The sequence below is a fragment of the Dendrobium catenatum genome, unplaced genomic scaffold (assembly GCF_001605985.2).
Source record: "Dendrobium catenatum unplaced genomic scaffold, ASM160598v2 original_scaffold_125794, whole genome shotgun sequence".
Classification (NCBI taxonomy): Eukaryota; Viridiplantae; Streptophyta; class Magnoliopsida; order Asparagales; family Orchidaceae; genus Dendrobium; species Dendrobium catenatum.
The window spans coordinates 159,796-173,835 of record NW_021444229.1 but is presented as its reverse complement, the minus strand read 5'-3'; the positions used below and the strand labels follow the sequence as shown (position 1 = coordinate 173,835).

The 14,040-nt window shown below is 35.3% G+C and overlaps 1 protein-coding gene across 1 annotated transcript in view; it reads left to right on the top strand.

Moving 5' to 3' along the window:
* The window catches only part of LOC110100603 (putative G-type lectin S-receptor-like serine/threonine-protein kinase At1g61610), a 39,908-nt gene extending 27,442 nt beyond the window's left edge, over positions 1 to 12,466 (top strand). The window contains exons 3-5 of the mRNA XM_020828181.2: positions 4,062 to 4,299; positions 11,500 to 11,650; positions 11,931 to 12,466. Of these exons, the coding sequence (XP_020683840.1) occupies positions 4,062 to 4,299; positions 11,500 to 11,650; positions 11,931 to 12,347 (806 nt within the window). The 3' untranslated portion in view covers positions 12,348 to 12,466. The remainder of the gene's footprint in view (positions 1 to 4,061; positions 4,300 to 11,499; positions 11,651 to 11,930) is intronic.
* The last annotated feature ends 1,574 nt before the right edge of the window (positions 12,467 to 14,040 follow it).

The following is a 14,040-nucleotide window of genomic DNA, read 5'->3' as shown; positions in this document are numbered from 1 at the left end:
GTACGTTGATCCGCCTACAAGCAGTGATAACGGATGTAGTGACTTGCCAGCTGACGTGCATAAGGGAAATCAGTGGCGAATATGATTCAATGCAACATTCAATATATGCTGGAGCATTCGTACTATCAATAGCAATGCATCAAGTGCATTGACTTGCTACAAGCGAGAGTAGAAAATGGATGACAGATACAAACACCTATGAGCTATTGTAGGAGATTTGCTGCACATGGAACATGCTGCCAACCCATTAGTACAGGGAAATTGATAGTAAATGCACGTCACTAGTAGTCAACAACAACATACAAATGAGCACTGGACGGACGCTTGCAACAACGATGATTGAGATTCTGCAAGTATGGTAGGTCTCATATAAACATAGAAGCACATTCATCTTATTGGAGCTGAAAGCTTTGCTGATAAAGTACAATTAAAATCCTCTAATTGATAATTTCAAAGACTCTGACAATGATAGTTGGGTATAAAGGCGACTTGACGTACAGAGGAAACCCTTTGATATGTCGTCAAAGGAAGACCCTGACTATGTCAGGAAGCATGCAAAATTGAATGATTCTGTAGAGTCAGAGAATGATCACTTGAAAAAATATTTCATCTTATCATCTCTACAGAAATACAAAGATTTCCAACAACTACAAATGTTTGCAAGGTGTTGTAAGAAACCCGTTGACCTGTTGCTAGTGGAAGGCCTCAATTACGGCATTAACCGCGCGAGGTTAAAAGATATTATTAATAATTCTATAAAATCAAAGAATGAGTAGTTAAATAAGAAAAGATGTCTCATTCTGTTGTCTCTTCAAAAATGCTGGGACTCCCAAAAATATGCCGCCCATTCGAGTGAAAACTTGGAGATCAAGCCCCTCAATTTGACGTCCTATATATTCATCATAAATACATAAAACAGGCTCCTCAAATACACTATTTTGGAGTCATAAAAGAAGCTTCTATGTATTATGTGCATATTAGATACTAGGATATCACCGAGACATTGAGGATGACTTTGCACTCCATCATGTTCATGCTTCGAGGAGAATACCTTGTGGCGATATGAAGAGAAGGAGAGCCAACAGTGCATTTGTCGAGCATTCGATCCCTTCAACTTATGATACCTCATCTTTCACAAAACGACCTCATGTCGTTTGGATGTCTTTATCTAGTTTAAGCAAGGATTGGAATGCAGCTCATGTTATTGCTACTATGAATAAGGACGGAGCCTGCATCAGAATAATGAAATATATCGTGAATATTTTGAATGCAACAATATGACCACCTGTAAGAAAAAACAGAGAATTAGTAGTAAAAATCATGGGCCACTGAAGTGCAACGCCACGCCACCGGATATGCAATACTCTTACAGAAAGCCAGAAGGTGTCAACAAAGTTTGAAATAAAGCCCCCTCGCATTTGGCAACAATAGTCACCTATGCAACCGACTGCATTTAAAAATGCAAACACCCGTTTGCACTGTTGCATGACATGCAAATATTTTTAAAAGCCCCTCATACATGCATTGCAACATGCACGTCAATTCATCTAAACATACTATCCAGCACCGCAAGATGCTTTTAATTATAACAAATGCATTGCATTTGCATGATAACATGTTGCTTATACACATGTCATAACTTGCACAATATGTTATGCGGGATGTCGTGAATTAGCTATACGCGACGGGATGGACGGAGTGCGGGAAACGACAGGTCCGAGCCAAAACGGCTCAATTTCGAGTTTCTAGGTCAACCCGGACCCGACCCATTTTTTCAAACGAGTCGAAATCTTTAGTTCGAACCCAACCCGTTCGGGTTTGGGTTGACCCGAAACCAAAATTTTCATGTCGGGTTCGAGTCGGGTTTTTGGATCGTGTCAAATATTAGCACCCCTACCTACAACTGACTTGATCCTCTGTCGGCGAATATGATAGAGTCGAGAAGGTTCAACTAATAAAAAAAATGCCTAGATACCCCAATGATGATCGCGTTGAACGTAGATCTCAACCAATGGGGTTAATTTTAAACATTCAAGCAAATGCCACCCAAATGCTCATAAAAATTTAAAATCCTAAAATACCAAACTTAAAATATTTGAAATTGAAATTAACCATCAAACACTTAAAGTAAAATACATTCACCATCCGTAATAATTAGCTAAGGTGGGTTACTTCAGCTCATAAAGAGTCAATGTCCGGTCGAGAATATTAGTAGGATTCATTTTTGAACTATCTCTTGCCAGCAAGGACGTGGTATGTGTCCTCTAACCGGCGATTTTGCCGCCAAATAGCACCGCAGGTAAACGGTTATGACCGGGGCCCTTTGAACTTGGTGGTTGCCGTCAAATTGCACTACTAAATTATGGTCATGGCTAGAACTCGTAAACTCCCCAATGACACTAAATTCTTGAGATATGAATCAATAGGATATGATCGATAGGGCACAACGCCCTTTGTTAGCTACGGTGGATTCAAATTTGTCCCCTTAGTTAAATATTCATCCCAGGTCTACGAGGTACCCTTGAATGATGCAACTCATGGCTGCCGACAAGGATCCTCCTGTCAGGTTGGGTCGACTACCTCCTTTGATTAAGTAGACCAGGGACCATGATGACCTGGGACAATGGAACCATGAGATCTTAATCGGGTCCATCATCACTTCCCCCACCATCGGCTTTAAGTGCCAGATGGTGAAATTTTTCATTTTAAATATGAAATATTCAAACATCTAAACCCATGCTGCTACTATATGTCACACACATATCTCTTTGTATCTGATCAATGACTAGCCTTAATCAAAAGTTCTCTCTCGCTATTGTGAGGGGTAATTAACTATAGGAGCTTGCGCCTATAGGAAACCATAACTCAGATCATAAAGTCCTCGCAAAATGAGGGCGAAATCTCTGGGTAGTGTCCTATCTACAATCCCAATTTGCCTTCTGAAAATCTACCCCGGAACCTAATTTATCTAAAACTCCCCCAAAGGTGAGAGGAGGTCGGGGCATGAATTTTCGGAGCCCACAATAATCTCCATCATGAAACTCACAAATACTTGGTTGTGCATTGAAAGTTAAATTATTGCAAATTAATATTATTTTTGATATCAGCATACAGTTTATGCACGTGCTCCACAAATTGGCAGAGAAAGAAACAATTTGATAGTGATGTGGAAGCAAGATAACTTTTCTTTATTTAAAGTGCTTGGTTTATGGCTTGGTGATGGGGAGGATAACCTGCCTTCTAGTTGGATGATAAAAGAAGGAAGTTTGTATTTGAAGCCTGCCAAAGAGAGGAAGAATCAACTAAGAATTGAGAAGTATCTAGTGTGAGAGCGTCTTCTTGGTGGTTTGGCTACCTTCATGGGAGGGGGGCATAAGAGATAATTGCTTGCACTTTTTTATTCATATATATATATATATATATATATATATAGATTTGAAAATCCAAAGGAAAGCAATCAAGAGGACTAATATTATTTCTTTCATAAATGGCAACTCATGTTTGAAAGAATTTGCCAATAAGGTATTTTCTCTATCATACAGTAAAACAACTCTTGTCATTCATTGATGAAGTGTACTTCATGTTTACCGTACATTGCTTTAACAACTTTTGATAATTGTTATGAATACCTAAATGCATGATGCTCTTGCCAATATAGAATAAGTGAACAATAAATAATAATTATTATCTGAAATCTATGCAGTCACATACAATCCAATATCTGAAAGAATTCCAAAAGATTGGTACTATTTCTTCATGGACACTAACATTTAGCATGATTTTATGTATTTTTAATAAAAAAATATTATATCTTCTTCTGTCAAAAAGCAGTGTACTTTGAGTTTGTTACCAAATATTTTTGAATAAATATCCCTATTGGAGAAGAGTGCAATCAGATTGTTCTTACTAAATTATGGACTAGTTTATTGTGATCGCGTACCTTATTCATCCTGTTGGAAGAGGTTTTTTTATATATAGTTTTGAATCATGTGGAAGGAAAACAAATTAAATATTCCACATCTCCTTATTTTAGTTTACAGTTCTTTGCTTTGACTGTTCAGGTAAAATCAAGCAGACCCCATTGCATTGGTCAAAACGTTTGGAGATTATTGGGGGAGTGGCAAAAGGTCTCCTTTATCTACATGAAGAGTCCCCAGTAAAGATCATCCATAGAGATATTAAGGCTAGCAACATCCTGCTTGATGAACAACTGAGCCCAAAAATCTCAGACTTCGGTTTGGCTAGGCTTTTTTCAGGCGATGAAACCCATGTCAACACCTTTAAAATATCTGGTACCTAGTGAGTTTGAACTCCAAGTCTATGCACATTTTCCTTACTTAAAACTGATGTTTTTAGTGTTTCCTTTAGTCGATTATAAGAAAAATGTATTACTTGTTTTTTGCGACATGAGTAGTGCTAGGAAATATTCCATTGCTTTCATGGAGCCAACTCAGTATGTAAGGGGGATATTTTTCACAAAAAAGTAATGTAGGACTATTTCAAACTAATGTAAGATTAGTATAAACTACTATAGAATGAATGTAAACTAATTATGAGTGCAGAAATATGATGATAACATTGACAATTTTTTAATTTACTTGCTAGTGAATTACATAAATACACAACTATTATAGAGCACAAATGATAATGAAATTGTAATAGAGTAGAGATGATTCAAGTTTTAGTTAACCATGCTAGACGCCTAACCCTATGAAAGCAAATAAAAAATGGAAGCTATTGAAGACTATGGTGAACTTAAGACTGATGAGGTGGTAATTCAAAAAGACTTTGCAAGTTGACATGGTAATGTAGAGGTCAACTTTGATGATGTTGGTCAATGGGTGGTCACTACTCAATTCCACAGTGCAACACAAGATTATAAATTTAGAAATGATAAAAGATATATAGGCTTAAAATATAACATGACTAATTTTGGCCAACATAATGTTCCATAAAAAATGGAAATATGGAAGAAAATAAAAATACCATCAGATATGTTTTAGGTAGATGAGAATTAGACTCTAGGATGATGATAACAACTATAATGTGCGGCATTACACTCCCCAACTTCATAAGATTTTCTTTCATAAAATGAAGATCTAGATACTCAGTGGCAACGACATGCTCAATTGGTGCAACTCATCAAAAGTTAGCCATAAATCCTCAAGTGGAGAAGGGCCTTTTTGACAAACTAGGAACTTATAAGTGTTTCATTCAATGTGGTGATGGCTTGGTTCTTTAAAATTTGTTTTGGACAATGAGACATTAGGTGATGAGATGACAAATGAGCTATTAAAGGAGGATTGGCCCACCCGCATGTTTGTATTGTTTATAGTATTTGGGGTTTGCTCACAACACGATGTTAAATCTGAAACTTTTAACATTGAAGAAATTCCAGTATGCTTAAGAAGATTTATCTTTTATCATGCTCACATCTCTACGGGGACTTGATTTCTTTTTAGGTGTTTACATCTTATGAGTTTCAATTGGAAGTGTCAGGGATAAATTCAACTAATACTAAATCTCTTTCAATGACTTATATATTATTTGTGTGCATCAATATCACTTATATTTATCATAAATTAGATGAAGTTTTCTTATTGAGTTGCTCGTAAAAAATCTACTTTAATCGAATGTGGATACTAATGCACTACGCTTATGTGATATTGGCATGCCAATTAGATCAATTTTCTTTCTTGGCTCATAACTAGAGAAAACATGGAAAAGGTATGTACCCATCAACTTATTAATAAACCTATTATAGGAATACTATAGTAGGAAGAACAAGGTCCCAACTATAGGAATACGAATATTCCTATTAAAAAAAAAAAAAAAGAACAAGGTCCCAACTAATGATATGGTCAGTTACTAAAAACCTAAGCAGTTTCCCCAAGCTCTTATTGATTACTTCATTATGATCGTCATTTTATGGTTGTTGGGTTCTTGAATATAAGTGACGTGCCAAGTTTCTTCCCTATAAGTTTTTCAAAAATAGTTCATAAGTTTGACATCACGATTAGATGCAAACATCTTTGGAAGCTCATGTAGATAAACTATCCCTCAAAAGAAGATAAACTATCTTGAAAGTTTGACAAATGTCCAATCACTATTGGTGGGAAGGACTAGACAGTGGGTTGATTTGTGGCAATCAAGATAACCATTGCTAAATATGATATTCCCACTATCATTATGCTCAAATTCACATTTGTTGATCACATGAAGGGATTTCTTCTCTACAGGGGTAGAGGGATCTTGATATTGTGGAGCAGCCTCCTTGGGTTTAGTGAGATTTAGTATAATCCGCTTGCTTTGAAACTTATGATCGTCTGTAAGGGTGATTTCTATGTTATAAAGCTAATGCCTCCCTAGGAGGGTGAGTAACATACATAGGAAGAATACAAGATTAAAATTTATTTGTATACTCAATTAAATGGGTCCAAGGTAACATTGGGAGATAGCGATGAAGTTCTTATCTATTAAAACGACCTTATGAGCCTCTGAGCTTCATCCTAGCTATGAAGGAAATGAATGTCCATGCAACTTTCATTACCAATAATCAACTTGCATGATTTGTCATCTCTCCTAAAGTAGGTGTAGAAAATTTGTGTGCCTCTTGTTAGTGTTAACTCTTGGGGTAGCCAATACACAATGTACAATAGCCAGGTGTCATCTATCTTACTCAACAACATTGGCCTCCTTATAACGGCCCACCACAACTTTATTATCCTTATGCTATTCGAGGCGATTCACATCCTTAGAGTCTATGTGAAGATCCTATTTAGGACATATAATTACGTAGTGACTAATCTTATCATATGCTAAACAAGGATCACCTAATGCTTTGGAACTAGATTTTTTACTTGGATTGTTTCTCTTGGGATCATTGGATCATTTAGGTGCCAATGAGGTGGAAGTTGTGGGATGACCTGCTTTCATATGATGTAGTTAACCTCCAATGGGAATGAGATCTAAGATATTGGTCAAATTGAAGTCATACTAGAATGCATTCTTAAGAGTGTAAATGTGTTGGGTCAATATCTCCTAATAGATGTTAGCCCATAAGCTGGATGGAAATATCAAGATTATGATACGATGATCCTCTGTCACATTACTATGGTTATCTGCATCAAAATGCACCATTTAATTAACAATGGTCATAAACTCTTGTTGAAGCATAGTCACTTGTCTATGAACTGATCATGAAAAATTAACTCTTTCTTCTCATCCCATGAGCTAATGGGTGGATGACTTGCCCAATATTTTTTTTTTTGCACAAGGTTAATTCAATACATTTTGACATGGATTAGGTAGCTTCATGTAGGTGGAACAAATCTATCACACTTTAGACTTGGTCATCAAGTCAAAATACTAGCCTATATCAATGAGCCAATGAAGGAAAAATTTTGGATCAAACGTTGAGGATCAAAAGTAGACCTACATTGATCTTCTAAATGATATCATCATTGAGATTTTGGTGTGTTGGCTGTAGGCCGGCGTAATGTCGATTCATATCATATAATGACACCTTGCATTGCCGAGGGTAACACTCATGAGGGGCTTTTGGAGCATAGCCGTCATCAGTTCCAAGATATAGCCGCATTCGACGTGGTGGACAAAGGGTGTATCATTTATCTTGTGGCTATCGTCATAGTCTTATGTGAGTATGAATTAGGACGATGATAAATGGGTCCTAACATGGGGTGGAGGAAAGGTGAAGGGTTAGCAGGTTGACCTTAACTTTCCTAAGGTGTTTAGGGGTGAGGTTATCATGATTTCTTCTTAGATGATTGATGCAAGCAAAAAATTAGGACAACCCCTAATTTTTTGCAAGCAAAATAAAAAACTTCCTAGGAAATAGAAGATGCACAAAGACATTCTTGAAATAACAAAAACAACAACTTTATAACATATAAAAAGACGATTACAACTTTGACACTTACAAAGTACAAACACAAACACTTCACAATTCTTGACAAATAAAAACACCTAAAATTGCAATTCCATTGTTTGAGAAGAAGGATACATGTGGGGTGGTCACTTGCGGCGAGAAGGAGGAGGTTAGAAGTCCGAGACGAAGGATTGGAGGGTAAGCTCGCAAGCTTTCCCAAGAAGGAGAGGAAGCAGTGGCATAGAAATCACTCCAATTATGAGCTATCAAGTGCAAAGACTCTTCCAATTAATGAACTAAAATATCAGCTCAAACATTTATGAGCTAGAACCACTTAATTTCAAAAATTTCAGCTCAAAACCAAAACAGCCAAGGACCAAAACGTGAGACATTAAGCAGCCCAACAAACAAAATTTTCATTTTGTTTTGACCCCCCTTTCCTACATCAATTCTCCTCTGGTTGAAAGAATTCATCTCCCGATGAGTTGTCTTTAGATTTCTTCTGAGGAGGCGCATCAAGCTCTTGAATCTTTGCCTCGTATTTCTTCAAAATCTTCTCAGTTTTTGCTTGAATTGGTCTTGTAACAATTTCTTTTTCTTCAAATAGTTTTCAGTACTCATATGCAATTTCACCTGAAGCTTGTATAGTTCATTCTATAGGGGATCTGTTGAATCACCTTCTGATGGAATCCATCTGTCCATTGAAACTGACACTTCAATATTTTCTGGCTTGCATTCTTCCACTGGATCACTATTTTTACCTTTTTACATTTTTAAAACACTTTAAAAAAAAAGACACGAAACAACCTAGGAAGACTCACAAACCTAAGCTCTGATACCAAATTGATGCAAGCAAAAAATTAGGCCAATCCTCTAATTTTTGCAAGCAAAATAAAGACTCTTCCTAGGATAAGAAAATACAGAAAATACTCAGAACTAAACAAAATACAAAAATTTTTAATAAAAGACTCTTACAAACTTTGATGCAAAATCAAAACACCTAAAGGAGCTCTTCTTTGCTTGATTGAGAAGAATGATACAAGTGGAGTCGATCTTGCGGAGAGAAGAATGAGATTAGAAGCCGAGACGAAGGAGGAGAAGCTCGCAAGCTTTCCTAGAAGAAGAGAGGAATGGAACAAGCTCTCAAGCTTTTCCACGACGAAACCCGTTGGTTTTTGGCTTCCAAAAATCACATTATATCAACTTCTCTAAAAACTCTTATGACACCAGACTCAAATAACAACACGACTCAATAACCTATGATATACTAACTCGCTCTGATACCAAATTGATGCAAGCAAAAAATTAGGACAACCCCTAATTTTTGCAAGCAAAATAACAAACTTCATAGAAAACAGAAGATACACAAAGACACTCTTGAAATAACAAAAACAATAACTTTATAACATATAAAAAGACAATTACAACTTTGACATTTACAAACACAAACACCTTACAATTCTTGACAAACAAAAAACACATAAAATTGCAATTCCATCGTTTGAGAAGAAGGATACATGTGGGATGGTCACTTGCGACGAGAAGGAGGTTAAAAGTCAGAGACGAAGGATAGGAGGACAAGCTCGCAAGCTTTCCCAAGAAGGAGAGGAAGAAGTGACATAGAAATCACTCCATTAATGAGCTATCAAGTGCAAAGACTCTTCCAATTAATGAACTAAAACATCAGCTCAAACATTTATGAGCTAGAACCACTTAATTCTCAAAATTTCAGCTCAAAACCAAAGCAGCCAAGGACTAAACTGTGAGACAATAAGCAGCCCAAAAAACAAAATTTTCATTTTGTTTTGACCCCCCCTTGCCTACATCAATGATTTTATATTTTTTAGTCTATTCCTAAATTCTTGAGTGGTTTGTTGGGCTAGGATGGTGAGAGCTTCATTTTCTATTACAAATGACTGATATCATTGTTATGATTATAGTTCCAATTTTGTGAAGGGTGCCCACCACGAGTAGTCATCTTGAAAGTATTAAGACACAAGATTCGCAGCATAATTTTGTTGAGTGTTATGGTTTTCTATTTTTGAGGGCATGGTTGATAGAATTAGCAAAATTAGCTACTAGAAACTTGCACTATTTGTTTACAAATTGGATCATAAATGATAAAGGTATATAGCTAATATACAAAGAATTATCATAGAAAATAGAAATGCAAAAATATGATGTTTCTTTGAATGATATGCAAATATGATGGAATTAAAAATACAACTATATGTATGAGTGAAGGATCCAATGAAGCGATGATTTGGAGTTTTTCATCTTGTTTTGATGGTAAGATTATAAGCTAATTTCGATAAAGCTAATAGACAGTCTATTATAGAAAATGCAATTTAACACTCAACAAAATGTTCCTGGTTAACTAAATTGGTTTTGATACCAAATATGATGCATGATAATTATAAACTAATGTTAGATGAATGTATGTTATTATAGGATGCGTGCAAAATAATTGTGAATGACAAAAAAAATGATGATTGCATTGATATTTCTTCAATTTACCTACGAGTGAATGATGATAAACATGCAACTATTATATAATTCAGATGTAATAATAACATATAATGAGTGCTAGTTGATTTAATTTCTATTTATGTTAACTATCCTAAAATGAGAGCTATTGATGATCTAACCTTTGATGGATTTAAGTCATCCAGTGGTACTGTAGGGATAGGTGATCTCTACGAATAGTATATCATTTTAGGGATCTCTTTCCATCTTTAGAGTCTAATGGGTCTGAGGTCTTTCTCTCTTGTGGTTCTTTACTTGGGGTGATAAACACGCAAAAAAGAGTAGAAAAATTCAAGAAGCAATCTTTCTTTCAATTACATAACTGTTCAATTATAAAACCTGATGAAGGTGATCATAGACATGCAAAGAAGCCAAACTAAAGGAAATGGAGGGATATGGAGACGACCATGCATGGGGAATGAGAGGAGCCATGGGGGAAAGGGTTTGGAAAGATTTGGTTGTTTTCCATAGGTTCGAGGTGGTTTGAATGCATGATATTATCATTTTAAGATTTTTTTGAAGGCTTCTTAATTATATAATATTTTAATGAGACTGAAGGGTGCGGTCATTATGATGATAAAAAATAACTTGGAAATTTTAAATAGTGATCATGAAGTCAGCTTTGCTGATGATAATCAACAGGGGGTTAAAGGGGTTAAAATAACCTAATTTGGACAAAGGCTTAAAGTTGGAAGTGTTAGGGATGCCAGAAATGATCTAAAACGTGTTCTAAACATCATGACTCAAAGAACTAACAAACACAATAGTCTTTCAAAAGTCAACATACAAAAGAAAATAGAAATAAAATTTGATATATTCTTGGTACATGAGAACTAGAATCTAGAATGATGACAATAATCATGATTTCATGCATAAATCCCCCATCCACTGACACAGACCAGCATTACAAACCACCTACACTGCCAATTGGCACAGTTGCTTCAGCTACAAGGGAGCATTGTATCCATTATTGTATTCTTATCAGTCCAATAAATTTTTTCTGTCATATGTAAACTACATAGATGAACTGCTTGAATGGCCTTCTACATAGATAACTACTTGAATAATTTGTTCTGTTTCTGCAGTGGTTACATGGCTCCCGAGTATGCCTTAAATGGCTACTTATCTCCAAAGAGCGACGTCTTCAGCTTTGGGATCCTGTTGTTGGAAATTGTTAGTGGAAGGAAGAATCTGGAACCTCTACTCGGTGAAGAGAAGGCCGATCTTTTGAGCTATGTGAGTCAAAATAATTATAAAAAAAAAATGCAATCGAATAACTTTCTTCCTTTTGCATGATTACTAATAGATCCACCAGAAAGAGGTGCCCAAAAAATTTCTCACAATCAAACAGCTAATATTGAATTGTGAGAACATAATGTATCAATTTGGATCGAAAAAACACTAAGAAATTTCAAATGGAATCTGTAGAAACATCTAAATAAATTCTCAGTGATTACTATAAACCATTTCATCATCTCCATTTGTAATGAAGCTAATGTCTATTTCAATCTCTTAGGCATGGAATCTCCACAAAGAAGGGAAGGCATTAGACATAATGGATCCCACCCTGTCTTCTTATAGTTCAGATGAAGCTTTGTTTTGCATTCAGATTGGTTTGCTATGCTGCCAAGCTATTGTATCTGATAGACCAGACATGTATAACGTTCATCTCATGCTTTCTAGTGATTCATTCACACTACCAAAGCCTGGAATGCCAGGCCTAAGGGGAAGGATTGGAGGGTGGACTAGTACCTCTTCAGCTCTTTCAAACACCAACACAGACAGATATAGTACTGCTACTGGCACTGAAATAACTAAAGCATCGACATTGTCTAATCTAGGAGAATCCTCATCAAGTTCTACTTTGTATAATGCTGTAGAAGACTATTCAAGAAATTCTATTTCTGTTTCTTTGACTACTGTTGGAAGGTGAAATCTGTGTTCCTGTTGGATTCTTTCATTTATCAGATTTGTAGGCAGGGTTTAGGAACTTTGATTGTATGCCCAGACTTTATTGAATGTATATTACAGTGGGTTATCAGTTGATGTGGATTTTCTTTCTTTAATTGAGCAAAAACACCATGGGCTTGTTTGACAAATAACAAAAACACAAAAAAGTATGATTCATATAATTTACTTAGTGTTGATGGGTTCAATGGTGGAGAATGTTCATTTTCTAATTTTATTTTAGTTTTCTTTTACTTTTTTGTGCATATGATACTACTTCTAAGGCAACTAAGGCTTTGTATGCGACAATTTTTGGCGTAATTTTTTCACTATTTTCAAAAAAAATTTGTACTAAAAAATTGTTTGCAAAGTAATGAAAGAGATATCCCAAATGAAGTTTAAGTTAATAAGCTGGGTTGCTCATTAAATATTGGTAATCGAATGACATGAGTTGTGGCATCTCTAGAGTTACTATATTGTTCTACATGTTATGATTTGACCTGTGTTGAGGTAACCCACTAAATATATGTTTTTGAAAAGGTTAAGGTTTTGCATGCATGTGAGTTTACATGTTTTTTATTGTGGGTCCTAGGGGTTTGTTTATATGTTTAAAATTCTAAAAAATTTCCATTGGGACACTGTGGAGCTAGGGTTGACGGCACTTTAGTGACAATGCTATCAGAAAATTAGAAATTAATTCAACGCGGCAGCACTATGACGTTGTGGGCTTTTTGGAGTACTGTTATGTGGCATCGCGATGCTAGATTGAATTTTAATATTTAAGATATCCAAATATTCCATTTGATCCATATGTTTGGGCAGCCACTTAGTGAGAGAGAGTTTTATAGTGAGAGAAAGTCTGTTTCGGGCTGTTTTAGGTCTTTTTTTAATTGGTGACCCAGTTCAGAAAGTTGCTCTAGTCGAGATATGTTTTAGTTTGCAGTAATTCAAAGTTTTTGGGATTTTTCTGATTGAGTTTATAATTTAGTTTTACAAAAGCATGGCTTTCTTTGATTATAGTGAATTTCATCCCCGTAACTTTGATATGTTATCGGTATGATTATTTTGATCATTTTGAGTATTTATTCAAGAGTTTTACCCATTGATTTTGAAATGCAATAATTCTTATCAATTCAAAAAATTACGTCGACATCTAAAAATAATGCCTTGGTCCAGTTAAAGCTTCAGAATGCTATTTTAAACAATCTCTTGTAGTATGATAGAATTCTAAAAACTATAGTTTTGACGAACTGTAGAATTGTTTGAAAACTGCTGCAACTTTTTTATATAATTATACAATAACACTATAATTGATTCAATAGTGCAAATTGTGCTTTATTTTCAATATATGTATTCAAAATAGGTGAATTGTGTGAAAAGTACTTATTAGCGGAGAAGGGATTTTGTTATTTGTTATATATGTTGAAAATTATGGAGTCTAAGGGCTTAAGAAGGAATTCTATTGGCAGAGAGAAGGGATTTTATTAGCGGAAAGAATGAATTATGTTATTTATTATGTATTAGAAGTTGGTGCCTGAGGGCGATCGAGGGCCATTCCAATATTTACTATAAGGCGTTTGCTTATATTTTAATCAATTTCAATATAATTTTAATAATTTATTTAAATGTTTATTTCAATTTAGTATCAGTGCCTGTTTTAAGTTCAACTTTCCAAACAT